This window comes from Callithrix jacchus, chromosome 16 (assembly GCF_049354715.1).
Source record: "Callithrix jacchus isolate 240 chromosome 16, calJac240_pri, whole genome shotgun sequence".
In the NCBI taxonomy this organism is placed as follows: Eukaryota; Metazoa; Chordata; class Mammalia; order Primates; family Cebidae; genus Callithrix; species Callithrix jacchus.
Window position 1 is genome coordinate 74,123,492 of NC_133517.1, and position 27,744 is coordinate 74,151,235.

A 27,744-nucleotide genomic window follows, 5' to 3' on the forward strand; every position below is an offset into this window, starting at 1 on the left:
GGTATAAAACAAACCTACCAGCACTAACATTGTATTTGTTTTTAAGTATATCTCTGTAGTCTTAAAAATGCAAATAAATATGGCTTAAATTTGAAAGGTTTTGGCATGCTCCTTAAATCTTAGTTATTTTATAAATTGGATTAATTACAAATTGGATACCTGCTTTGGAGTTAGGAGTTGAATTCTTAATCCTTCTGGAATTTAGTAACATAGTTTTATTCTTCTCTAGTCTCCATTTTGGAGTATTCCAGGGTAAAAGTACATTGTTTTGAAAACAATGCAGTTGTCATGAAATGTTTATGTATGTCTGTCAGTAGTCCAAATAACATCTTGCTATCAGAAATGACTGCAGTGTTCTCAAACAGTAAGGAAGGAAATGAGATGGAAACCCTCATTATTATGTGACATGTGAACATGCTTACTTATTTCCTTGGCTTTTTGCATCAGTATCCCATCCCTTACTTCTGTGCTCTCTGATTCTGTGCAGTTTTTCCTTAATTCCCTCATGTCTTCTCTCTGGTTTTATTTATTTTAACAATTATTTATAGAGAGCTTAATATGTACCAAGCACTATTCTTACTGCTTGGCAATCCTTTTTCAGGTTTTCTCCTTGTTAATATTTTAAAGGGATAACAGATGAAACTAAAATTTTACCTATTTTAATAAGCAGTATAAATATCATTCCAGGTTATATGGTTTAATGTAATCATTTTAAGTTATAGGAATCGAAACAAGTTTTGTACAGCTTTATCCTGAAGTGCAGCCCTCCGTTGCTTAATGTCAGAAATCTTCAGAGCAGGCTTTCTTCTGACCCAGATACATAAAATATTTTTAACAGGCATTTTTTTATTGCTAAACACAAGAATGTGCACTCAGCCAAGATTAAATCAACAAATTTGTTGTTGCAGTGAATGTTGTTGTAACCTCTCTGCAATGATTTTTTTGGGATTTGCAGTCTTCTAAAAATAATGTGAATTTTTTGGTACAGCTTAGTTTGACCTTTACGTTTGTGTAGGTAATTCTTATGTTATATATTAACTGAAATGGGTACTAGTTCTGGTCAGAAAATTCATCTAAAGCTACAGTTTTTAAAAAAATTGTATGATGTATGCTATACATGCACTGTATTAGTCCATTTTCACACTGCTATAAAGAACTTCCTGAGACTGGATAATTTATGAAGAAAAGAGGTTTAGTTGACTCTTCTGCCAGCTTAACAGGAAGCTTGACTGGGAGGCCTCAGGAAACTTACAGTTAATGGCAGAAAGCCAAGGGGAAGATGGGGAAGAAGCAAGCACATCTCACCATGACGGAACAGGAGAGAGAAAGCAAAAGGGGGTGTTCCACACAACTTTCAAACAACCAGATCCTGTGAGAACCCACTCAATATCATGAGAGCAGTCAAGGGAAAGTCCACCCCCATAATTCAGTCACCTCCCACCAGGCTTCCTCCCCTGACACTCCCTGATTAAGCCGCCAGGCGTAATGGCTCACACACGTAATCCCAGCACTTTGGGAGGCCAAGGCAGGTGGATCACATGGTCAGGAGATTGAGACCGTTCTGTGGCCAACATGGTGAAACCCTGTCTCTACTAAAATATAAAAAACTAGCACCTCTAGTCCCAGCTACTCAGGAGGCTGAGGCAGAGGAATTGCTTGAACCTGGGAAGTAGAGGTTGCAGTGAGCCGAGATCATGCCACCACACTCCAGCCTGGCGTCAGAGTGAGACTCTGTCTCAAAAAGAAAAAAATGTTATGTATGGGCTTATACAATTTCAAATGTAAAAACAGCCTATTTACATATGTTGAAACAATAAGATTTTGTGGTATCACTGTCCCTTAATAATTATTATTCAAGATAAGATTTGGGTGGGGACACAGCCAAACCATATCATATACTTTTGTGGTAGTATAGAAGCATGCCTTGCTTTATAAATATACAAAAGTCTAAATTTATAAAACATCAAGTTATTGACTTAGTAAAATAATTTTTCACTTATAAGAGGATTCACCATAGCCTTCTCTAAATAGTTATTTCTTTATTTAAATATTGTTCAATTTACCAAAAAAGTTACCAAAACTTTCCCAAAATAGTTATTGCAGAAAGTAAGGTATACATGTATATCTTTTAAACCTTGTATAGAAATAGGAAAAGTCATTTAAATATTGTTCAATTTACCAAAAAAGTTACCAAAACTTTCCCAAAGTAGTTATTATAGAAAGTGAGACACATATATATCTTTTGTACCCTGTAGAGAAATAGAAAAACATGCAAGTCTTTAGATTTCATAGTCTGCTTATTACAGATACTGACAATGAAATAGATACTCCCTGCTAATAAAATTTTAAATAAATTATTACATAAATGTGATAAATGTTTATAAGCAAACCTAGCATATGAAGAAATATGTATATAGATAGATGAGTTGCACACAAAGTCTAGTGTATTATAGAAGATGTATGGCAGGTGATCTCAATATTAAGATTTTTTTATGAATAATTGATATTTTTGTTTCTAAAAGTAGTAAAAATTAAAATATGGTTTCCTTTAAATTTTCAGTTTTTTATGATGTTTTTCCTTTATAGCTGCCTAAAACGTTGAAGGAGAATCAATTCTTCAACTCAAGATGTCTGATTTACTGTGAATTGGCCTAATCTTTGATGACATTGAAAACGTTTTGGGGCATACAAACTCAAAAAACAGGATCCAATACCCAAAAGAAATGGAACTTAACGCTGTGCCAAAGTTAAACTACTGCAGTTGGTGGAAGTTCTGCAATGTAAATAGAACACTAATTAAAAACAACTTGTAAAATTTCAATTTAAATTTTAATACAGTACATTTTTATTCTAATATGATGGAGACATTCTTAATCTTAGACTTTCAGAGGGGGTTTAATGACCACTAGAGCTTGTCCTCATATTTCGTCCAGCTTAATACTGTGTGTCTAGTAAGATGGGCTATATTGCCTCTGTTCTTTGAGATGTGATTAAGCTTAGAACTTTGAGTGACCAAACATTTTACAGAGCAAAAATTGTTAGGAATGGGTTAAAAAAAATCAACCCTGATTTATTATGATGTCTTATTTATCAGACCTGGCACTAAGGTTAAAAGTTGTGCATGGGTTTATAAAGTTGCAAATGTAAAAACAGCCTATTTGTATATGTTGAAACAGTAAGATTTGTGGTATCACTGGCCCTTAATAATTGGATGTTTCTTAAAAACACATTCATGGATACCACTGTTTCTACTGTTACTTATTCCATTACAAGCTGATTTGCTTTTTATTAAACTGAAGGTAATTAATTCTGAAGAAGGAAAATAAACTGCCATGATAATTTGGATAGGGTGAAACTTTGAAATAAATACTGCACCAAAAATGTGGAAAAGAATCATATAGTAAATATATACTTAGTGTTTTCTTACAATCACGTGGAAATCAGAATGTTTTCCACAGGTGTCAGATCAGAATTTTTAAGGGTTACCTTTCAGTGAAATTCTACTTTTATAACAATTTCAGTGAATAGAGAAAAAATTCTGACCTGATCATAATGAGTTAAAGGTTAGCTTTTCACTAATGAGTCATGGGAGTGTTAACTCTTGCTGTATCAGGAGACTGAAAGTTCATACGGACTTACAAACTTTGTGAAGACTGGTGCTGTTCATTCATGTTGGGAAGAACCCTTTCTTTTGTGACCATAGGACCATTTTTCAAAATGCGCTTTCTTCATAGAAGAAATGTTCAGTTTAATTAGCTTTGGATTTTAACGTTTTTCTGAATGACCGGATGTAGTAGGCTTGGCCAGTTTATTTTCTCTAATTTAATGAATAATAAATATTAAGCTTTTGGTTAAATGTTTTTCAGCCATTGAAAATGTTATGAAAAAGCCTTGAATATGCATGCTGCTTTCATTTTTATAAACTTTTTATTTTTTAACTATAGCTTTATTAGGAATTCCAAAATGCTGCAATGTAGCTGATTTCCTCACTCAGACAGCTGGCTTTGTGGGTGGCTTTTTCATACTACTGTTAACTTTTTAAAAAACGAAGCAATGTAAAGACTGTAATGCACTAAGCTTTTTTTTCTTTTACACGTTTAAAAACTTCTTAAAGCACTCTGTAATATAATGATTAAATTGCTCCCTTTTTTAAACCATTGCTAATGTGGTCTGAGTTTTGTTTGACAATAATTTTAATGTTCTCAAAATTTGAAATGTCACGTATTAGAAATGAAGCCTTTGAATATATTCATGTTTCCCTTGGAATATGTTAACTCTGTGTAGCTGTAAATAACTATTAATACATTTCCCTCATCTCTTTTATAGGCTTGATAAAACTCTTCTCTGACATTTGCTAGCTTTTAAATATATTTATTTGACAGAGCAAAAGAACCCTCTTCTTCTGGTTGATTGTGTCCTTGAATACAAAATAAAAGTTAGTAGTGATTATTAGTTTACAGTGACTTTTTTCATTTTATTAACAAAGTCAATTTTTTGAAAATTGTAAAATATATGTCACATACTATTTACCATTATATCAGCTTTTAAGTGTAAATTCAATGGCATTAATTATGTTCATAATGCTGCACAACCTTCACTGCTGTTTCCAAAAGTTTTTCATCAACCCAAACAGAAACTTGCAACCATTAAGCAATAACTCCCCATTGCCCCAGCCCCTGGTAACCTCTAGTCTACTTTTTGTCTCTATGAATTTGTGTATTCTTGATCTTTCTTTCTTTCATTCTTTCTTTTCTCTCGCTCTCTTGCTCAGGCTGTAGTACAGTGGTGCCATCTCAGCTCACTGCAACCTCAGCCTCCCGAGTAGCTGGCATTACAAGCATACACCACCATACTCAGCTGGTTTTTTATATTTAATACAGATGAGGTTTCACCTTGTTTGCCAGGCTGTCTTGAACTCCTGACCTCAGGCGATCCACCCACCTTGGCCTCCCAAATTGCTGGCGTGAGCCACCATGCCCAGCCTATTCTTGATATTTCAAAGAGGTAGAATCCTACAATATTTTTTGGATCTGGCTTATTTCACTTCCAGTGTTTTCAAGGTTCATCTGTGTTGTCGCATATATCAAGACTTTGTTTCTTTTCATGGGTGAATTATGTTTTATTGTATGTGTATGTGTATACACATGCACTTCCCCCCCACATTTTGTTTATCCATTTATCTGTTGATGGAAACTTGCTTTTTTCCCCACCTTTTGGCAATTGTAAATAATGCTGCAGTGAACATTGGCATACAAGTATCTGAGTACCCATTTTCAGTTCTTTTGAGTATATCTAGGAGTAGTATTCCTGAATCATGTGGTGTTCTGTGTTTAATTTGTTGAGGAACCACCAAACCCTTCCACAGTGCCAAAATGTTTTCTGAAGTGTCTATACCATTTTATATTCCACTAGCAATATACGGGCATTCCAGTTTCTCCACATTTTTGCCAACACCTTTCATTTTCAGCTTTAAAAAGTCATTACAAACCCAGCGCAATGGTCTGTGTCTGTTATCCTGGCTACCAGGGAGGCTGAGGTGGGAGGATCATTTGAGCCTAGGTGTTTGAGGCCAGCAAGAGTATCAATATAGTGAGATCCCCATCTCTAAAAATAAAAAAAAGTTAGCCATCCTAGTAAGTATGAAGTGGTGTCTCATTGTGGTTTGATTTGCATTTCGCTAATGATGAGTGATATTGCCATTAGGAATATTGGCTTGCCTTTTTCTTGTTGCGTTTTAGTTCTTTATTCTGGATGTTACAGCTGTATCAGATACAGATGCTTCTTGACTTACAATGGGGTTTGTCCTGATAAACCCATTGTAAGTTAAAATTTTTGTAAGTTGAAAATGCATTTAATACCCTGATAAACTCATCATAAACTTGAACAATCATAAACTATTATTATTATTTTTTGAGATGGAGTCTCACTGTCATCCAGGCTGGAGTGCAGTGGCACCATCTCAACTCACTGCAACCTCTGCCTCCTGGGTTCAAGCGATTTTACTGCTTCACTCTCCCAAGTAGCTGGGATTACAGGTGCCCACCACCACGCCCAGCTAATTTTTGTATTTTTAGTAGAGACAGGGTTTCACATGTTGGCCAGGCTGATTTCAAACTCCTGATCTGCCCACCTCAGCCTCCCAAAGTGCTGGGATCACAGGCATGAGCCACTGTACCTGGCCACAATCATAAATTACAAATCCACATGTTCCTCAGTTTACCATGGGGTTAGGTTACCATGGATTATGTGTTAGTAATTCCATCTTAAGTCCATCATAAATTGGGTATTGTGTATTATGATTTGCAAATAAACTGATCCTCAGTATTGATTCTGTATATGCAAATTTGCTTATATATTAAAATGTATTTGTAACCCTAAAATCAATACTCATAGTACTTTCTTGGTCATTCCTGCACATGTACAGAACGGCAAAAAAAAATTGAGTTGTTCAGTGCACGTGTTCCCAGCAGAGGTCAACCAAAGAGATGCTTTGCCTTGTTTCAGGTCTCATGCTGTAGAAAAGCATCCTCTTTTCTCCCTCTCTCTCTCTCTCCTCTCTCTCTCTGTCCATAGGAATGAAAAAGCATCCTTTTTGTAGTCTATGTAGTGCTTTGTTTTTCATATTTTTCTGCTTTCTGCAGTTTAAAATGGTCCCAAGTGTAGTGCTGAAGCACTATCAGTGTTTCTAAATATTAGAAGGCTGTCACGTTCCCTATGGAGAAAATAGGTGTTAGATAAGCTTCATTCAGTCATGTAGCTACAGAGCTACAGTCATGAGTTCAGTGTCAATGAATCAACATTATTAAATAAGGTGTCTTTAAACAGAAAAACACAAAATGTGATGGTGTTTTGATTGATTGATATATACATTGTGACCAGAGTCTCCCACGACCCTAATCCTAGGAGCATGTGTTCAAGATTTTCTAATTCAGTGTGACTTTATAGAATGTAGTAACTGTGAATAATGAGAATTGACTGTATTTTCCCATTGTGTAGGCTGTATTTTCATTTCTTGGTAATGTCCTCTAATGCACAAAAAGTTTTAAGTTTTCTGAAGCCCAGTTTATCTATTTTTATTGTTGTTGCTTGTGCTTTTGTTGTCATATCTAAGACTCTATTACTAGGCCAGGCGTGGTGGCTCACACCTGTAATCCCAACAGTTGGGAGGCCAAGGCAGGTGGATCACCTGCACTCAGGAGTTAAAGACCAGCCTGGTCAACATGGCAAAACCCCGTCTCTACAAAAATTAAAAAATTAGCTGGGTGTAGTGGCATGTTCCTGTAATCCCAGCTATTCAGTAGGCTAAGGCAAGAGAATAATTTGAACCCAGGCGTTGGAGGTTGCGGTGAGCTGAGATCTCATCACTGCACTCCTCCAGCCTGGGTGATAAACTAAGACTCTGTCTCAAAAAATAAATAAATAAATAAATAAATAAAAGAAAAGAAAAAGAAAAAATCTATTACCAAATTCAAGGTCATGAATAATTTTTTTCTAAGAGTTTTACAATTTTAGCACTAATATTTAGGTCATTAATCCATTTTGAGTTAATTTTTTTATATGGTGTGAGGCTCCAACTTTATTCTTTTGCATGTGGTAATCCTGTGGTCCCAGCACCATCTGTTGAAGCAATTATTCTTTCCCCCATTGAATGGACTTGGCATCCTTTTCAAGAACCAGTTGGCTATATATATGTCAAGGTTTATCTCTGGACTCTTAGTTCTATTCCATGGGTCGATATTTCTGTCTTTATACCAGTACCACACAGTTTTAATTACTGTAGCTCTGTGGTAAGCCCAGGCTGGAGAAGCTGTGTGTGGGATGTGTACAAACAAGGCAGAGAAAGCCATCCTGCATAGACACGGAGCAGAAATTAGAGTACCTAAGGTGCTAGAATATGGGGCAGGCAAAACAAGCCAGTGACAGACATGGTTCTCCAAGTCTTCATGAAACTCTGCCATTTTGTTTTTGGGCAATAGTTAACAACATGTCAAATGAAGTTGGCTTAGAACTCATCTATTCACTACCTGGGACTTTGGACAAGTTACCTCTCAGATCCTATTAATGTTTCCTTTTGGGTAAAAATGGGAATAATCATGTCTAAATTCAGAGAGATTATGAGAATAAATAAAAAATAATCGGGTGCCCATAGCGTGACCTCATTACAGATGCTCAATAAATGTTGGCTCTTTCCCTCCCCAACTTGCAGATAGGACATGAACATCTGACTTAGAACTGAGAAGTGCTCCTCTGCCCCTCCTGCCATTTCCTGGTTCCCCTTTCTTTCATTTACCCATTCACCCATCATTCAACAGGATTTGGATTTCCATAAGTCAAAAAAATATATTTATCATCGTGTTCTGGGCCAGTCCCTGTCTGGGGGCTGAGTTGACAAGAGTGAAAAAGACACCACCTCTAACCTCCAACAGTCCACAGAGTGCTAAATGCCACTGTGGATAGACAGAAGCATGGAATAATTACAGGAAAGAAGGAGGGCTGCCTGGAGGAGGTGGTGGTTACCTTGTGACGAGGAACTCTATCAGGCACCTCAATCAAAAATCAGATTTTTATAGATAAAATTCTACAGAAACAGGTTTTAATCACAACCACACAATTTAAGGTACTTGCAGAATTCCAGTTTCCTAACACTGCCTAACACTTGGCATTTCCTTAGTGTATAAGGTGGATTTAACAGTTACAGAACATATAATGCCCTTCTATTGCATTGGTTTGCTTTTTAAAAATGACATTACCCTAGTGCCTCTCTATCAAATGAGGCAGTGGTATATAACTCTGGGTTCCACACCGCTGGTCCTCAGTAGTGATAGGAGTCTTTCAACTGTTTTCATTATTGCCAGAGGTCCAATGCTATTCATGTTTTACCTTTCCTCAGGCTTCCCAAGGTCGTAACAGCTGCTGCTTTGCTTTCAAGTGGAATTCTAATGTACAATGAGGCAATGCTGGTAGACTTAGGTTGGGTAGAAATTTGGATTGGCTGTTATATAGGATCTGGATTCTTTTTTTTTTTTTTTTTTTTTTTGAGACGAGGTTTCACTCTTCTTGCCCAGGCTGCAGTGCAATGGTGCGATCTCGGCTTACTGCAACATCCACCTCTACAGGCATGCGCAACCAAGCCCGGCTAATTTTTTTTCTTTTTGGATTTTTAGCAGAGATGGTGTTTTTCCATGTTGTTCAGGCTGGTCTCGAACTCCCGACCACAGGTGATCCGCCTGCCTCGGCCTCCCAAAGTGCTGGGATTCCAGGTGTGAGCCACTGCGCCTGGCCTGGATTCTATTTTTTAAAGGAAAATGAAACAATTATTAGTTAATAAATGCAGTTTTACTTTATACACAAATCCTCCACAACTTTCAGGGAGAAACTGAAAGGGTCATTAGTAGTAAAAAGGCTGGAAACACTGGAGCCCAGGAATCCTGAGTCTAAAGGGCAAAGAACTACCTTTTATCCATACACTTCCTGACCCTTTCAGCAGAAAAATGTCTTTAAATGGATCTTGATGAATTAATTCATCAGTAACTAATGCCTGGAGGCTGTTCAGGTGGAATCTCCCACCCCAGGCTGCTGGATAAAAGAGCTGGTTCTAGATTTTGACAATAATTAGCAGAGCGGTGGATTCTGAAATCTGGGGGAATTGATTAGATTCCCCTAGGGTGAGTTTATGGAGGAAACTGTTGGGTTGGAGAAAGAACACTGAACCTGGTCAACATGAGAGAATTCCTCTCTACAGAAAATACAAAAAATTAGCTTGGGCATGGTGGCCCGTGGGAGGCTGAAGTGGGAGGATCACTTGAGCCCAGGAGGTTGAGGATGCAGTGAGCTGACGTCAGGCCTCTGCACTCCAGCCTGGGAGACAGAGCAAGACCCTGTGTCAGAAATAAATAAACAAATAAAATAATTTCTTTTAAAAAAGAAAGAACCTTTCTTCAGCACTGCCCGGGAATAAAGAAAGAACCCTGGCAGACAAATAAATGGTGGAAGAGGAATTGGTGAGAGTGAAGAGGAATAGGAAAAAAAAATAGGGGAAAACCTTTATGTTTATCACCTACTGAGTAATATGGCACAATATTGTGCTATACAATATTGGCCAGTATTTTGTCAACAATCTCTACTTTCTAGAATCAAGAAGCATCTTAAAAGTATAAGAATTGTAGTAAATGTTAGTCTTAGAATTTTGAGATTTGCTGTTCTCCAGATCCAATGAATGCACCCTGATCAAGGTTCCCCTGGTATATTTCCGTGTCTTCTCTTTCATAAATGAGTGAATGACTCTGGCCTTTGTTTATTGGTGGTAGTGTCTCCTTTCCAGAAGCACGGAGAGTACGAACTCATTTCTGAATTTCCCAACTTTCAGCCACGTAATGACTGAAACTGAACAAGTTACTTAACCTCTCCAAGCTCCAGTATCTTCAAAATGGGATTTGCAAAATGGGAATCATTTTCATAAGGTGGTTGTTAGCTGAAAGGAGAAAATGTGCTTAACACAGTGCCAGGAATGCACAGTGGTTAGAACTTGGTACGTGCACTGGGCGCAGTGGCTCATGCCTGTAATTTCAGCACTTTGGGAGAACGAGGTGGGCAGATCGCTTGAGACCAGGAGTTTGAGACCAGCCTGGGCAACATAGTGAAACCCCGTCTCTACCAAAAATACAAAAGTTAGCTAGGCGTGGTGGCACGCGCCTGTAGACACAGCTGCTCAGGGGGCTGAGGTGGGAAGATGGCTTGAGCCCGGGAGTTCGAAGCTGCAGTAAGCCATGATCGCGCCACTGTGCTCCAGCCTCGGCGACAGAGTGAGACTCTGTCTCAAAAAAATTTTATTTTATTTTATTTTTTGAGACGGAGTTTCACTCTTGTTTTCCAGGCTGGAGTGCAATGGTGTGATCTCGGCTCACCGCAACCTCTGCCTCCCAGGTTCAAGCGATTCTCCTGCCTCAGCCTACTGAGGAGCTGTTATTAGAGGCTTGCACCACCATGCCCGGCTAATTTTGTATTTTTAGTAGAGTCGGGGTTTCACCATGTTGGTCAGGCTGGTCTCGAACTTCCGACCTCAGGTGATCCGCCCGCCTCGGCCTCGCAAGGTGCTAGGATTACAGGCGTGAGCCACCGCTCCCGGCCTTTTAATTTTTAAAAAGGTACCTGCGAGTTTTAAACAGCTACTCTGGGGCCAGGGTGCTTTTTGATGCGTCCCGGTAAGGACCATTCTGTCCATCTCCCGACACGGAGAAGTCAAACCTTCAGTCCTGGGGTTCGGTCAGTTAGTGGGTCAGATAATCATCCCCCTAAGCTCAACCGCTACTCCCAGACATGAGCGGCCACGTTCCGCGTCGCCCTCAAAGACTACAAGTCCCAGCATACCGCGCTCTGGCCCATAAATACCCGCTCCTTGCGGCGGGCCCCGCCTCCTCTTTGCCCCCGCCGCGGGCGCGCGATGGATCCCGGTTGCTGGTTGTTCGGCGGCGAGTTCGAGGACTCGGTGTTCGAGGAGAAGCCGGAGCGGCGGTCAGGACCGCCGGCGTTCTACTGCGCCAAGCGCTGCGAGCCGCAGGTGAGAAGCTGGGGCCTCTTCTCCTCATTCCCGTAGCACAGGCCTAGCTCTCCGCGGGGCCCCAGCCTCGGCCCCTCCGCCTGCGCGAACGCAAACCCCGGCGAGTTCCAACGCCCGCCGCCTCGCCGGTGGTCTCTCCCCCTTCACGGAGGAACCCAGGCCCCATCCCGGGTCCACGCGCTAGAATCCCCGCGTTGTCAGCGGCTCGACTTCCACCTGGCCTTTGGCAGGCCTGGCCACGGCCGGCTGGTCTCACGCTCCTGCCCTGAAATCTCCCGGTACCTCCTGTTTTTCTTCACTACTCCTGCAGCCTGGCGGTTAGGCCCCCTAAAACAGTGACATCCGGCAAACCTGCTTGCCCCTCCGTGTTCAGCTGGCTCCTCCTGCCCGTACCAACCGCATGCTGATGGTCAAAGACCTTCAGTTATATCCATTTTTCAAGGCACATCTTAAATGTCACCTCCTCCAGGAAGTCTTTTCTGATTTCCTCTTCCAGCCAAATTTTTCATGTTTAGCTCCCTTCCCTTCATTTAGCTTCTATTTAAAGCACTTGTCAGTATTCGCATAAAGTCTTGAGACCCGGAGTGCTAAACCTAACAGTTTTTATTCATGATAGGGACTCCGAGAATATTCTTGAATTAGTAGAGTATTGCTTCCTATTTTGTGAGTGTAAATAGCTCATCAGTCAAAAGGGATATTGATGGAAAACAGAAGTGTTCCGGGCACTGCGGTGTGTTCCTTTGCATGTGTTGTCTCATTAGTTCCTCACAATTGTACTGACAAGATGCCAGGCACTCAGTAATTACTGAATTGTGTTTTTGTTTATTTCAGTTACATTTTCTCCTTATCACGTGATTTTTCAAAGTTACCTCAGCCCTTGATCACGTAGACTCAAAACAGGGGGTGGGCTTGGAAATCACGGGGCAGAGCATTAAAACTCTGATTATGTGATAGGACTCTTGAATTCCAGCATTGGCTTTAGAAGGTGTCAGCTCCTTATTTGTCCATTCAGAAAAATAATACATACTGGCTCACAGAGTTATTGTGAGTGAAATGAGAAAATCCTTTGTCAGATCTGATGTGCTGTACAGGTGCATAGAATTCTAAAGTCAAGTGAGTGTGTGTGTGTGTGTGTGTGAGAGGGGAGGGAGGGAGGGAGGGAGGGGGGAAGGGGAGGGGGAAGAGAGAGAGTTGGAGTTTGGCTCTTGTTGCCCAAGCTGGAGTGCAATGGCATGATATCTGCTCACTGCAACCTCTGCCTCCCGGGTTCTTCTGATTCTCCTGTCTCTGCCTCCAAACTAGCTGGGATTGTAGGTGTGTGCCACCATGCCTGGCTAATTTTGTATTTTTAGTAGAGACAGGGTTTCTGTACTGTTGTTCTTGGCCAGGCTGGTCTCGAACTCTGGACCTCAAGTGATCTGCCTGTCTCAGCCTCCCAAAGTTCTGGGATTATAGGTGTGAGCCACCGTGCCTGGCCTTATTGTACATTATTTATTCAATAGTCAAGCAGTCTCAGTCTCACTTTCCTTTTTATTCATAGCATTTAAATCAGTAGAAACGCAAAGTATCCCAGATGGGCAATTCCTCAGACTTCTCTCCTGCAGGTTTTTCCTATTTGGTTGCTTTGGAGCCTCCTTTTAGCCTTAATTCTGTCTCCTTTGCTGAAATTCTAAGTTTTTGCCATTATGACATTTTCATAATAGCACCATATCTGTAATTCTTCTTTCCTTTGTCCTTTTTCTACAGGAAAGCATATCTCATTTTAAAGAACCAGTGTGGGCTGGGTGTGGTGGTTCACACCTGTAATCCCAGCACTTTGGGAGGCTGAGGTGGGTGGATCACGAGGTCAGGAGTTCAAGACCAGCCAGGCCAACATGAAGAAACCTGCCTCTACTAGAAATGCAAATTAGCTGGGTGTGGTGGCACATGCTATAATCCCAGCTAGTTGGGGGGCTGAGGCAGGAAAATCACTTCAACCTGGGAGGCAGAGGTTGGAGTGAGCTGAGATTGTGTCATTGGACTGTAGCCTGGGTGACAAGAGCAAGAGTATCTCAAAAAAAAAAAAAAAAAAAAAGAAAGCATTTTAAGCATTTTAAAGAACCAATGTGGGCTGGGTGCAGTGGCTCACACCTGTAATCCTAGCACTTTGTGGGTCCAAAGTGGGCTGAGGCCGGAGGATCTCTTGAGCACAGGAGTTTGAGACCAGCCTCGCCAACATGGTGAAACCTTGTCTTTATAAAAATTACAAAAATTAGCCGGGCGTGATGACATGCACCTGTAATACCAGCTACCTGGGAGGCTGAGGCACGAGAATTGCTTGAACCTAGGAGGTGGAGGTTGAGTGAGCCGAGATCACACCACTGTCCTCCAGCCTGGGCAACAGGGTGAGACTCTGTCTCAAAAAAATAAATACCAAAATAAAGAACTAGTATGAAATATGCTGGATTAATGTAGGTTTTACATTTATCTAGGCACTACAGCCCTGTATATTGAAAATGCTGTAGATAAAACCATATGCTTGTGGGCTGCTTTTCTAGAGAGGTATCATGTTATTGGTGTGCTTATTACCTGTGATAATGTTTTCTTTGAATTATTATTAAATGTAGTTTTAATTGAGACAGGTTCTCACTCTGCTGTTCTGGCTGGAGTGCTGTGACCTGAACACGGCTCACTGTAGTCTCCATCTCGCAGACTCAAGCAGTTCTCCCACCTCAGCCTCCCAAGTACCAATTACACCACATCCCACATCCGGCTCCTTTTCTTTCTTTCTTTTTTTTTTTTTTTTTTTGGGTAGAAATGAGGTCTCCTTCTGTTGCTCTTGCTGGTCTCAAACTCCTGGACTCAAGCAATCCTCTTGCCTCTGCCTCCCAAAGTGCTGAGCTTACAGGCCTGGCTTTTTTTTTTTTTTTTTAAGCACAGGTTCTTGCTCTGTGTCCCAGGCTGGAGTGCAGTGGCATGAAGGTGGCTCACTGCACCCTCAGTCTCCTGGGCTCAGGCAATCCTCCCAGCTCAGCTGCCTGAACAGCTGGGACTACAGGGCATGTCACTACGCCCAGCTAATTTTTTTTTTTGAGACAGTCTTGCTCTGTCACCCATGCTGGGTTGCAGTGGGGTGATCTCTGCTCACTGCTACCTCCATCTCCTGGGTTCAAGCAATTTTCTTGCCTCAGCCTCCCAAGTAGCTGGCATACAGGCACGTACCATGATACCTGGCTATTTTTGTATTTTGAGTAGAGACAGGGTTTTGCCATGTTGCCCAGGCTGGTCTTAAACTCCTGGGGTTAAGCTATCCACTGGCCTGGGCCTCCTAAAGTGATGGGATTACAGGCTTGAGACACTGAATTTTTTAATATTGTGTGGAACTAGGGTCTCTCACTATGTTGCCTAGACTGGTCTCAGACTCCTGGCATCAAGCAGTCTTCCCACCTGGGCCTCCCAAAGTGCTAGGATTACAGGTGTAAGCCCGTGCACCTGACCAGCCTGTGATCATTTTAATAAAAATGGAGCCATAATTAAAATGTTCATTCTTTGTCAGTGTGTTTCTCCCGCGTCTCATTTCGAAGAAGTCTTTTTTTTGAGATTTTGTTTTAATTTGCATGTCATCCTTGCGCAGGGGCCATGCTAATCTTCTCTATATCAGTTCCAATTTGAGTGTGTGTGCTGCTGAAGCGAGCACCTTTTTTGAGGTTTAATCAGTTATCTTGGAAATTGCTTCTGAATGTGAGGTAGAAAGCATAGCTTCACTCTGTAATAGACTGTTTTCATGGTTTCAAGTGGTTTTATGAAGAAACGGAAAGCAGTGATGATGCTGAAGTGCTGACTCTCAGGAAATTCAGAGGAGACCTGGCCTACAGACGGCAAGAGTATCAGGTAGAAGTCAACGTACAGGTAGTGGGGCTTGAAGGGGGCTCTTGTTTTATCAATGACAGCACATGTAAATAGCAGTGTGCCAAGTGAGTGGTGTTTATGAAGGGGAGTTTAATCTTTTGTGATGTGTATTTATGATCTGCAGCTCCCAAGTCTCTGTTCTTTTCTGCTTGGCTCTGTATGATTTGTTTTGTTTCCTGTAACTCCAACAGAAGGATCTCTTTGGGGTCCTCGTAGGTTTATTCCCCAAGGTTCTGTATCTCCTCATTACTTAGGATCCTCCAGCACAGATATCTCACAGTGACACAGGAGCAAATCACCCTAAGATGCGTAAGAAAAAGGAAGAACTAACAACTAGATGCTAGGTTGCGTTACATGTGTAACTTCTTTCGTCTTCACGAGAATCCTGTTTTTATTTTGCCAATGAAAAGGTTATAAAGCAAGTTAGTGGCAAAACCTGAATTCAAGGTGTATTTGGTCCTGGAATGTTCTTTCTACTCTACCATGATGCTTTCCATAGTAGTAGTGGTTACATTCTCTAGCCATTCCTTGTCTACCTTTTAGGGAAATAGGATTGACTGGATATATTAGTCCATTTTCATACTGCTATGAAGAAATGCCCAAGACTAGATAATTTATTTTTTTTAAAAAAAGAGGTTTAATGGACTCACAGTTCCACATGGCTATGGAAGCCTCACAATCATGGTAGAAGGTGAAGGAGGAGCAAAATCACATGGTGGCAGGCAAATCAAGCATGTCCAGGGAAACTGCCTTCTGTAAAACCATGAGATCTCTTGAGACTTACTCATTGCCATGAGAACAGCATGGGAAGAACCCGCCTCCATGATTCAGTTACCTCCCACCAGGTTCCTCCCATGACACATATGGGTTATGGGAGCTGCAATTCAAGATGAGATTTGGGTGGGGACACAGCCGAACCATATCACTAGAATACTGAAATCTTCTTTAATTCATTTAAATATTCATTTAATTCATTAGTCAGTTATAACATTACTTTCCACCTAGGAAAAAAATCATCCCTATTCTGAATCCTTTTTTCTGTTATATTTTCCACCTTTTCTTTTCTTTATTTAACAAATAATTTCCAGAAAGCACTGCGCGAGTATTCCAGTATCTCTGAAAAATTGTCATCAACCAATTTTGCCATGAAAAGGGATGTCCAGGAAGGCCAGGCTCGATGTCTGGCTCACTTGGGTAGGCATATGGAAGCGCTGGAGATTGCTGCAAATTTGGTGAGTGGTTTTATTGCTGATTTTCACACACATCCCTATACCAAGAATGGTCAAATGGTTTATTTTCTGAAAACCAAACAAACTTCTTGCTAGTAGCAAAATCTTGGGTTTGGATAAGCAGAAGAAAATTGTCAGGGGTGTGAGAGCTTTTATTATGATGAACAACTTCGAGTATACACATAATCATTTTCTTGTAATATTTTTCTTTCTTTCTTTCTTTTTTTGTTTTTGAGATGGAGGCTTGCTCTATTGCCCAGGCTGGAAATGCAGTGGTGTGATCTTGGCTCACTGCAACCTCCACCTTCCAGATTCAAGCAATTCTCCTGCCTCAGCCTCCCAAGTAGCCGAGACTACAGGCACGTGCCACCACACCCAGCTAATTTTTGTATTTTTAGTAGAGATGGGGTTTCGCCATGTTGGCCAGGCTGGTCTCGAACTCCTGACCCTATGATCCACCTGCCTCAGCCTCCCAAAGTGCTGGGATTACAGGCGTGAGCCACTGCGCCCAGCCTCTTGTAATATTTTTCTTAACATCATGCTCAAAATTATTTATTGCCTGAAAATCTCCTTTGCAGAGGTTTTTCTCTTATTAGGAGTAACATTCAGTGTAGAAGGATTGTGAGTGATCTGTTTTCTCTGTTAGATTGTTTTCAGACTTTATTCTCCAAAATTTCTACAACAAACATATATTACTTTAGAAAGCACAAAAAAGGTCCCCCCTCCAAATGACTAAATACTCATACCAAGCCACACTTAATAGTCCTTTTTAAGTGGAATTTGCAGAATTTTTTTTTTCCTTTTTCTTTTTTCTTTTCCCCAGTCAATGAAAGAGACACTTTATTGAGGCCCCAGAGCCATGGCGCCTGGAAAGGAGGCTGCCCTTCAGGGAAGGAAGAGCCTTCTTTGACTTGGAGCGCAGGTTGTTGGTGTGGCCATGCTTCATCTTGTGGTAGCTGACAGCACGGGGTTGCTGGCGATCATCTTGTTGCAGTTGTATTTCTGGGCAAGCTGGCAGAGGGAAGGCTCAGTAATGCCACCTTGCAGGCGCAGCACTGGGTGCAGGATGGACTCTTTCTGGATGTTGTCTGAGAAAGTACAGCCATCCTCCAGCTGTTTGCCTGCAAATAACAGACACTGCTGGTCAGGTGGGGTGCCCTCCTTGTCTTGAATTTTGGCATTGACATTCTCAGTGGGGTCCCTGGGCTCAACCTCAGTGGTGATGGTCTTGCCTGTGAGGTCGTCACAAAGATCTGCATCTCTATGTCTGCAGCTTGGCCACCTTGCTGGAGAAAAAGAGGGAAGTTTTTTTTTCTTTGAAAAATTTATTGCCTTTTTCCGCACATCCTGAAGCATATTTTTTTTTAAGGGATAAAGGAAGGCAGTTCTTTCCAATTCTAGTTTCTATTTGCTTTTGTTTCTAGGTTAAGGCATTATTTTTTTTGTATTGATTTTTGTGTAAATTTTATATGGGAATGAGTCTAAATGGACTAGATTTTTTCCTCGGAGGGAATGCATGAGACACTGTGGCACTGATTTTGAGCTCTGGATGTACAGCCCAGCGGTCAGCCTCAAGTACGCACGCAATTGAGTACGTCCGCCATCTCATTAACTAACAGAAATCCCTAACCTTTGCCTGCCCAGGGCTTCGCTGCATGGCACCTCAGCCTCTTGCCATTTGAGGAGACTTTGGCAGTAATTGTCCTAAGGACATGGAAAACAGCTGTGTTTTGTTCTTTCTTTTCTGTTCTCTACTAATTAGGGGTTAATGCTTAAGCTGAAAGATATATTGACTTGTTACAGGTTTGCAAGAGCAGTTAACTCGACCAGATTTAATTGTGTTCATTTCTAGTCTCCCCAGTCTGCAAATTAACAGTGCTCTTGGCCCTTCCAGTGCCTTTCTCCAGCCTTCAGGACTCTCTCTCTGCTCTCTCCGCAGTGTCTCTTGCACCTCACTTGTCTTGTTCTTTGTCTTCTTTGCCTCGATCGTTGAAGGGAGTGGCAGCTGGATTCCTGGCAGGGGCTGGGTCATCTCTGGTTCCTTCTAGCTTAGGGAATCTATTTCTGTGGCTCCGAGAAGGATCTATTGCCAGTCAGCCGATGCCAGGTCTCTGGGGCTGGGGATAGTTACTAGGCAGGAGAAACACCAGTCAGAAAACCCTGCACTTTCAGAACTCAGGCGTCCCGGCAAGCCGGTGGGCAGGACTGTCAGGTGGAAAGTGTGCTCATGGGCTCGCCCCTTTCTGTGGGCCTTGCACATGGTCTCAGCGGACCCTGCCTGTCAGCCGGGCATTCTCATCTCCTGGTAAGCTGTGTTTTGTTTTGTTTTTTAAATTTCTTCTGTACTTGAGGACCCTCGTCTTTGTTAACAGCACTGGCCCATATCTGGTTTTTTAGTGACAGTGGTTACTGTCTTTTTACATTCTGCACACTGAACAAAATAGATGGCAAGTCCCATCAAGATACAAACATTTTCTATTCACAACTTCTGCTGAAATTCATTCATCTCTTTTCTTCATGATTTTTGGATAAAACTTATAGTAGTATTTATTTCATCTTTTTTTTCTTTTTCTTTTTTTTAAATGAATTAAACCAATTATTTCTTAAATAATTAGAATGTTTTCTTATAGTGGTTGGTATGCTTATGTGATAACTGTGGTAGGAAAATGGCTTTCTGGTAGTAAATGACGCTTTCGTTTATCCACGCGGCACTCAACAGACACTTCAGTCCTATTTTCCTGGTTCTGGGTTCACTGCTAGGGAGACAAATAAAGAATATATTGAGTATGCAATGCTCATCTAGTGTCCGGTGGGTTTCGCCAGCGCACATACATATATCAGCTCTTTTTTTTTGAGATGGAGTCTCACTCTGTTGCCCAGACTGGAATGCAGTTGTGTGATTTTGGATTACAGGCACCTACCACCATACCTAGCTAATTTTTTTTTTTTTTTTTTTTTTTTTTTTGAGGGAACCTTGTGCTGTCGCCTAGGCTGGAGTGCAGTGATGCCATTTCGGCTCACTGCAACCTCTGCCTCCTGGGTTCAAGCAATTCTTCTGTCTCAGCCTCCTGAGTAGCTGGGACTACAAGCGCCTGCCACCACGCCCAGCTAATGTTTTGTATTTTAGTGGAGACGGGGTTTTACCATATTGCCCAGGCTGGTCTCGACCTCCTGAGCTCAGGCAATCCACCCACCTCAGCTTCCCAAAGTACTGGGATTACAGGCGTGAGCCACTGTACCTGGCCTTTTTTGTATTTTTAATAGAGATGGGGTTTCACCATGTTGGTCAGACTGGTCTTGAACTCCCGACCTCAAGTGATCCACCCACCTTGGCCTCCCAAAATGCTGGGATTACAGGCATGAGCCACCTTGCTCAGCCATATCAGCTCTTCTTAAGTACCTTTTATTCCTTGAGTTTTAGCAGAACCGACTATAGCTCTCCTTCTTACCAGCTATATGATGCCTGGCAAGTTGTCTAACCTGTCTTAACCCAGTTACCTTATCTATAACATGGGGAAAATTACTGAATCTATTTTAAAGAATTGTCAGGAGGATTAAATGAGAAAAATACTTAGAATAGTGCCTGGCACTGGGTAAGCACTCAGCAAATGTTAACTGTCGTCATCATGTTATTGTCACAGAAGGAGTTAGAGTATTCTGGAAAAGTCACTCAAACTCATTTAAATAGAACTTAATTTCCAGAAAGGAGTGTACTAATCCAGCTCTCAAAACCCTACCATCAGCCAGGGGCGGTAGCTCACGCCTGTATTCCCAGCACTTTGGGAGGCTGAGGTGGGCGGAGATCAGGAGTTCGAGACCAATCTGGCCAACATGGTAAAACCCCATCCATACTAAAAATTTTTTAAATTCGCTGGGTGTGGTGGTGGGCGCCTATAGTCCCAGCTACTTGGGAGGCTGAGGCGGGAGGATTGCTTGAACCTGGGAGATGGAGGTTGCAGTGAGTTGAGATCATGCCACTGCACTCCAGCCTGGGTGACAGAGTGAGACCTCAAAACAACAACAAAAAGCCCTACCATCAGAATCATAGTTTGTGGGTAACAGCCTCCACCCTAACACACTCTTGCTTTCTCAATGTGAAAACATTTTTGAGGCTAGTGCCTCAGGTTCATGCCTGTAATCCCAGCACTTTGGGAGGCTAAGGTGGGTGGATCACCTGAGGTCAGGAGTTTGAGACCAGCCTGGCCAACAATGACAAAACCCCATCTCTACTAAAGATGCAAAAATTAGCCAAGTGTGGTGGCAGGCGCCTGTCATCCCAGCTACTCTGGAGGCTGAGGTAAGAGGACCGCTTGAACCTGGGAGGCAGAGGTTGCAGTGAGCTGAGTTCGAGCCATGTCCCTCCAGCCTGCCAGCCTGGGCGAGGAGAGTGAAACTCCATCTCAAAAAAAGAAAGAAAATGTTTTTGAACAGTATAAAGCCCTATAGACAGATTACAGAAGAAGTATAGCATTTGTTACAGATGTTAACAGCAACATGTACAACATTGTTGTTTTCCTCATAAATTAAAGACATGATTTGACTTTAGAAAAGTCAGTACTCGGCCATGGTTTCACATCTGTGATGATGGAGGAGCTGTGCTCTGCACTAGGAATTTGCATTGAACAAAAGCTCTTCTGGAGCTTAATGGTCTGTTGGGAAAGACATGGTAAACAGTCGTAGCAATAAAACGAGATGTGTTCTGTCTTTGGGAAGGTACAGTGTCACCAAGTCAGTTGCATGGGACTTTATCTCCTATCTTTTTACTCAGTATGGGAATATTTAGAGCTGCCCACGGGCCTTCACTTTGCTGGTCTGCAGTTTCCCAGGTCGTACACCGGGTTTTGCTCCTGTTTCATGCTCAGTGTGGTTCTGTGAGGGAGCCTGATATGGACTCTCACAGGCCAGGCTTTCCTTAGACCTTACATCAGCTTGAAGGTAATTTGAGTCTGTTATCTGCTCTCCCCAACCTTTAACTTAGAAAAAGCGGGCCTGTTTTTACTAACCCAGAGGACATTTGCCATATGGCAGGTTAGGCAAGAGATGGTGACTCTGGTTAAGGAGACTCGAAAAGGATTTTCTGATCAGAAGGAAACTAAGCAACCCCTTTTGGCCAGAAATAATTGACGTTGGTAATGGTTACCAGGGAAGGCATTTGGATTCCATTAGAATGCATCATGAAGCATGAGAGCTTCAGGGCTATCCTGTTTAAAATGTCGAAGCCAAATAAAATTTGGAAGTGGAGTTTCTTCAAATCCTCAAGGAAATTACCATTTGGATTTTTAGAAAGCCTTGAATATTACAATGGAATCATTAGGCCAGGATCTAAGAAAATTGGCCTGGGTCTTTCAGATATCTGGCTGAAGATGGTAAAGAGTATAATAAAAATTGGAAATAAAGAGATATTTATGTTTTTGATGCAGGCCACCATCATGTGAATTGTTAAGTTATGACACTAGGATGTTTGGGAACGGCTGGTAACTTTCCCTAAATAGTATATATTTCTCTAGCTTTATGGTTTCAAACATGAGATCTGTTGAAATATATTTAGGTCACTCATATACCTACTGAAAGATACTTCTAATTCATAACATATACAACTTGGGGTTTTTAGGCATTCTCATTTTACGTGGAAAATGCTTCGAAGTTTAAACTTTTTAACCTCTTTTGTTCTCCTTAGGAAAATAAAGCAGCCAACACAGACCATTTAACCACGGTACTCTACCTCCAGTTCGCTATTTGTTCAAGTTTGCAGAACTTGGAGAAAACAATTTTCTGCCTGCAGAAACTGATTTCTCTGCATCCTTTTAATCCCTGGAACTGGGGCAAATTGGCCGAAGCTTACCTGAATCTGGGGCGAGCTCTTTCAGCAGCACCTGCGTCATCTCAGAAACAGCACAGTTTCACCTCAAGTGACAAAACGATCAAATCCTCCATTCCACACTCAGGAAAAGACTGTCTTTTGTGTTTTCCTGAAACCTTGCCTGGGAGCTCTTTATTTTCTATGGACGCAAGTAGCAGTAATAGCCAGAAAAATGAGAATGCTCTTACAAATATCCAGAACTGCACGGCAGAAAAGAGAGAAGCAGTGCCGCTAGAGACTCAGCTGAAAGCGTGTGCCTCTTTCGTGCGAACCAGGTAACCGAAGGGACACTGAAGCAACATGTGGTGATCAGCTCAGAGGAAAGGCTTTCTTTTCTTTTCTTTTTTTATTTTTTTTTAATACGGATCGTTTCACGAATTTGCGTGTCATCCTTGCGCGGGGGCCATGCTAATCTCTGTATCATTCCAATTTTAGTATATGTGCTGCTGAAGCAAGCACAGGAAAGGCTTTATTTTCTAATTTTAAGCTTCTAAAAGTTCTAGGCTAGACATTTGGTATATAGTTTTGAATTTTTCCTATGGTTCTGTTGAACGTTTGTCATTCTAGTATGTAATACTCGGAAACAGAACTACATTTGTTTAAGTATATCACCCATGTTGGCTGGGGGTGGTAGCATATGCCTGTAATCCCAAACTTTGGGAGGTTGAGGCAGGTGGATCGCTTGAACTCAGGAATTCAAGACCAGCCTGCGCAATACAGTGAAATCCCATTTCTACAATTATTTTTTCTGAGATGGAGTTTCACTCTTGTTACCCAGGCCGGAGTGCAATGGTGCGATCTCAGCTCACTACACCCTCTGCCTCCCAGTTCAAGCAATTCTCCTGCCTCAGCTTCCTGAGTAGCTGGGATTATAGGCATGTGCCACCATGCCCAGATAATTTTGTATTTTTAGTAGAGATGGGGTTTCTCTATGTTGGTCAGGCTGGTCTCGAGCTCCCGACCTCACGTGACCCACCCACCTCAGGCTCCCAAAGTGCTGGGGTTACAGGCGTGAGCCACCATATCCAGATGATAACAAGTACTTTTTATCCTTAAAGTATAAGACTTTGAGGGAAGGGTAGGGAGAATACACTTGACCAGTTCTATAAATGAGAGAAGCAGCAGACTCTCTCAGATTTCAAATGGTACCAAAGAATGTACAGATGTTTTTTTTTTTTTAACTCAGGAGAATTCAAGGAATATTAACAGTGAGGCTTACTCAGAAGTGGTATCTATCTGACAAATTTTATTTTATAATTTTTTTTTTTTGAGATGAAGTTTTGCTCTTGTTGCCCAGGCTGGAATGCACTGGCATGATCTCAGCTCACTGCAGCTTCTGTCTCCAGGTTCAAGTGATTCTCCTGCCTCAGCCTCCCGAGTAGCTGGGATTACAGGTATACACCACCATACTCAGCTAATTTTTGTGTTTTTAGTAGAGATGGGGTTTTACCGTGTTGGCCAGGCTGGTCTCAAACTCCTGACCTCAGGTGATCCACCCCCATCAGCCTCCCAATGTGCTGGGATTATAGGAGTGAGCCATCATTCCCAGCCCTATTTGGCAAATTGTAAAATGTATTCAGTGGATGTTTATTTAGCACTGACCGTGTCACTGTAATTCAGAGGCACATTGAATGACGACTGTGTGCCAGACATGTGCTTGGTGCTAGGATCACAATGATCGTTTAAAAAGCAGCCCCTTTCCTTACGCCATTCACTGACTTAGGGAAATGGTGTGCCTAGCCAGTAACTGGCAGCACAGGTGCTGAATAGTCTATCAGTGCTATGAACAGAATTCTAGGTGGACTGACGTCAGGGAGCTGTTGGCGTGACCAAGAGCAGGAAGCCTTTACAGAAGGGATGATGCCTCTGCTGAATGGTCCCAGTAGGAACCCTTGTCCGTTGACTGCTAAGTGCTGGATGTTTTGTATACCTTATTTCATTTTTATCCTCACGACTCTGGAATACCTGTTGGAATCCCACTTTATGGACCAGGAAGCTATTAAAATCATTTCCAGAGTTGTGCAGCTGTGAAGTGCAGGGCCAGGATTTGGAGCTGGTGTCTGATTCCAGACCCTGTATTCTTCCAGGTTAGCTTGCTCACACCATGTTGCTATTCCCCATGTGGGAAGAGGCATGCTAGTTAAAGAGAAAGAAAGCACTGCCCAGAGAGGCAGAGGATCCATTCTACAACAGTGCTGTCACATTGTCTGGTGGTAAGAGCAGCACTGGTGGTAAGGGCTGGAGGTAGGCTGTGGCCACAGTGCCAGGGTGGCGGAGGAAGCAGGAAGCAGGACTTCCTCCAGCAGGCGGAGGAAGTAGGAAGCATCAGAAGTGGTTTTGAAGAGTTTAGTAAATTGCTGATACTAAGTGAATGAGCCTGGACTCTTCCACTTGCCAGCTGTCTGACCTTCACACATTCCTTGAACTCTGGTTTCTTGACAGATGGACAAATGGGGAAAATGCCTGCTTCCTGGGGTTGTATTTAAAGTACTTACTGTCCTACATGGTATGTAGCAGGCACTTGATAAATGTTAGCTATTAGTACTTTTCTTTTTGTTGTTTTTTCTGCAGTTTTTTTTGAGACGAAGTTTCGCTCGACTGCCAGGCTGGAATGCAGTGGCGTGATCTCGTCTCATTGCAACCTCTGCCTCCTCGGTTCAAGCAATTCAGTTCTCCCACCTCAGCCTCCCAAGTAGCTGGGATTTACAGGCATCCACCATCACACCCAGCCAATTTTTGTATTTTTAGTAGAGATGGGGTTTTGCCATGTTGGCCAGGCTGGTCTCGAACTGCTGACCTCCGATGATCCACCCACCTTGGCCTCCCAAAGCGCTAGGATTACAGGCGTGAACCACCGTGCCCACCCATTTGTGTTGTTTTTATTGTTAGCACAAGATGTTTAATGTCACAAGGGTTTGGTCCTTGTACTGAAGGCCTGAAGAGTATTTGGAGTATTTACAGGTTTTAAATACAGGAGCATGTGATAAGACCTGTGATTGAGAGAGCGAGCTCTGGTGGCTGCGATGCTGGATTAGAAGGAGGAGCCAGGGACACCAGTGAAGAGGTTGTGGACTAATTAGTGGCAGGGGATGAGGGCCTGACCTAGGCTGGTGCAGTGATAATTAAAAAAAAATGGATGTCACTGCAGGATAGAATAGACAGGACATGGTGACCAGCGGAGTGTGTGGGAGGACGAGGGAGGGGAGAATGGAAGAGTTTCTGCAGTCCCTCGGGGGCACACAGGTGGATAGCGGTGCCTTTTTGCTGAGATAGGACACATGGGAGGATGAGCAGAACTGATTTGAGTAAAAGGCAACGATTTTAAGATCGAAATACCAAGACTCAGGTGCCTGTGGGATATCCAGAGGGTGGAAAGCAAGTTACATCAAAGGGGTCACAAAGGCGAATGCTTCCCGAGGCTGGGTAGGTGATGTCAGCAGGTCAGACTGAAGCAGATACATGGTCGTTGTACCCGTGAGTCGGGTCAGGCTCCTTTCTGAAACTCCCCACTGGCTTCCCATTGCACTTACAACTTTCCATGGAAAGAAAGGTGGTATTGATGTAAGTGCAATTGGCTCTGCCTTTTCTCCCCCACCTCATTTACTACACATTTTTCCCTCTGGCTGTGTTCCAGCCACAATGATCTTGATGATTTTCAAGCATATCCAGCTTGTTCCTGTGTCAGAGCCCCCTTCTTCTCCCTGGCCAAGCCCTTGCCCCCAGATGTTCTCCCACTGGCTGCTTGTCAGGTAGCTTGTAGCTTGCCTGGTATCTCCGGGAAGCCTTCCTGCCTACACTGCCCCATCTGAAGAGGACACTGTGTCCACCCTGTCTTGGATTTTTTTCATAGCACTTGTCACTTCCTGATATACTTAGGTGTGGTCTCCCTCCTCCCATTCCACAGGGCTGCCAATGTGTTTTGCTCTCCAATATCTCTCAATGCCTAGCGTGGCATCGGGCACATTCCACAGTATGGAGAGCTGAGTGCTTCTGGGCATTGCGGTAGGTACCAGTGAGAAAAACAGCGAAAATCTGCATATTCAGTGTTTATTAAAAAACAGAAGGAGCAAAAGGAGGAGGACTGGAGGAATTTAAGTGAGAGAGGAGACCAGCTATGATCATGACAGGGATGTCAGTGGTAAGGTATCGCAAAGTAGTTGTCAGAGGGTCATCAAAGCTTTGGCCCTGCTTGGGGTAATTGAAGTGTGCTAGCGAATCTAATTAGTCCTTGCGGTCAAGTTGCTGTGGGGTCAGCGAGATGGAAGGGTCACGGGACGCTGACTTCAAAGGAGCAAATCCAGCGTGCCTGTGCGAGAGGAGTCTGATTGGGAGGCTCATTCATTTCACTCCAAATTACTTACCCTTTCAATCCCTTGACTTCCACGGGAAGCTCTTTTGAGGCTGGAAGCTCTTTTCAGGTGTTGCTCTCTAAAGATTTCTTTGAGCAGTTTTTCATCTTTATATTTTAGAAAAGATGAATCTCCAGTGTAACGGTGGGCAATTTATTCGGAGTCGGAAGCTTTAGGGATTCAAATGATAGTTCTAGTGAGGGTGGGTACCTGCTTTGTAACCTAGTGGGACTCGAAGCCGACTGAATACTTGGGCTCTTTGAACATTTCCTTGCTGCTTTCCTTTATCTGGAAGCGTTGAGACTTTTCCCCACACATTGGGACTTTTCGGTTTTTCAGGCTTCTGCTTCAGTTTACCCAACCTCAGCAAACATCGTTTGCTTTGGAGAGGAACTTAAGGACTCAGCAGGAAATTGAAGATAAAATGAAAGGGTTCAGCTTCACAGAAGACACTTTGCTGTTGATAGCCAAGGTGAGTGTCTCCCTTGGGTTTATGTGAAACAAGACATCATAGCTATTTTCCCTGGCTCTGATAGCGTTTTTGAGAAAGCAGGGCCAAATCTCATCTACTGAAGGACTTGTCTCCCTCCTTTGTGTGCCTTTTGATCACTCAGCAGTCACCAAGGCGGCCTCTTGATCGGCATTCGCCCGCAGCGTGGGACGCAGGGCTGTGTTTCATGTACTTTCAGCGCTTGTTAGCACCTGCCCGCCTGAACATCATCAATGCCCAGTAATTGTTTGTTTCAGGGCTGAAGAAACGAATGAATGAATGCTCACATTTGTGCATTTCCATTTTTTCCCCCTCCATTCATCGTAACAGCTTGTGAAGATGAGTAGAGCTAGAATTGAGGCTCAGAGAGC

At 42.5% G+C, this 27,744-nt stretch overlaps 2 protein-coding genes, 1 long non-coding RNA gene and 2 other non-coding genes across 34 annotated transcripts in view; 2 read left to right on the plus strand and 3 right to left on the minus strand.

Annotated features, from left to right (window-relative positions):
* The window catches only part of ZHX1 (zinc fingers and homeoboxes 1), a 29,285-nt gene extending 24,833 nt beyond the window's left edge, over nucleotides 1-4,452 (plus strand). For all 22 annotated transcript variants that reach the window (XR_013528124.1, XR_004735376.3, XR_013528125.1 and 19 more), the window contains one exon: nucleotides 2,587-4,452. The gene's annotated coding sequence lies outside the window, so the exon portion shown is untranslated. The remainder of the gene's footprint in view (nucleotides 1-2,586) is intronic.
* A 4,559-nt stretch (nucleotides 4,453-9,011) lies between these two features.
* Nucleotides 9,012-12,008, minus strand: LOC144579766 (uncharacterized). The gene is made up of 2 exons (XR_013528132.1): nucleotides 11,149-12,008; nucleotides 9,012-9,288 (listed from the first exon to the last, which is right to left on the minus strand). It is a non-coding gene; the product is annotated as an uncharacterized LOC144579766 (long non-coding RNA).
* C16H8orf76 (chromosome 16 C8orf76 homolog) overlaps nucleotides 11,410-27,744 on the plus strand; it is a 49,559-nt gene continuing 33,224 nt past the window's right edge. For 4 of the 9 annotated variants that reach the window (XR_013528127.1, XM_035277146.3, XM_054246772.2 and 1 more), the window contains exons 1-5: nucleotides 11,410-11,557; nucleotides 15,332-15,427; nucleotides 16,534-16,677; nucleotides 22,352-22,809; nucleotides 27,223-27,355. Coding sequence is in view for 5 of the 9 variants with exons in the window: in XM_035277146.3 (XP_035133037.1) it covers nucleotides 11,441-11,557; nucleotides 15,332-15,427; nucleotides 16,534-16,677; nucleotides 22,352-22,809; nucleotides 27,223-27,355 (948 nt within the window). In the remaining 4 variants the exon portion in view is untranslated. Of the gene's footprint in view, nucleotides 11,558-15,331; nucleotides 15,446-16,533; nucleotides 16,678-22,351; nucleotides 22,810-27,222; nucleotides 27,356-27,744 lie in introns of all 9 variants that reach the window. The other 5 variants (XR_013528129.1, XM_078353240.1, XR_013528130.1 and 2 more) reach the window with 3 other exon arrangements.
* LOC118148663 (U6 spliceosomal RNA) lies at nucleotides 15,125-15,233 on the minus strand. The gene has a single exon (XR_004735583.2). It is a non-coding gene; the product is annotated as a U6 spliceosomal RNA (small nuclear RNA).
* Nucleotides 22,890-22,993, minus strand: LOC118148654 (U6 spliceosomal RNA). The gene has a single exon (XR_004735575.2). It is a non-coding gene; the product is annotated as a U6 spliceosomal RNA (small nuclear RNA).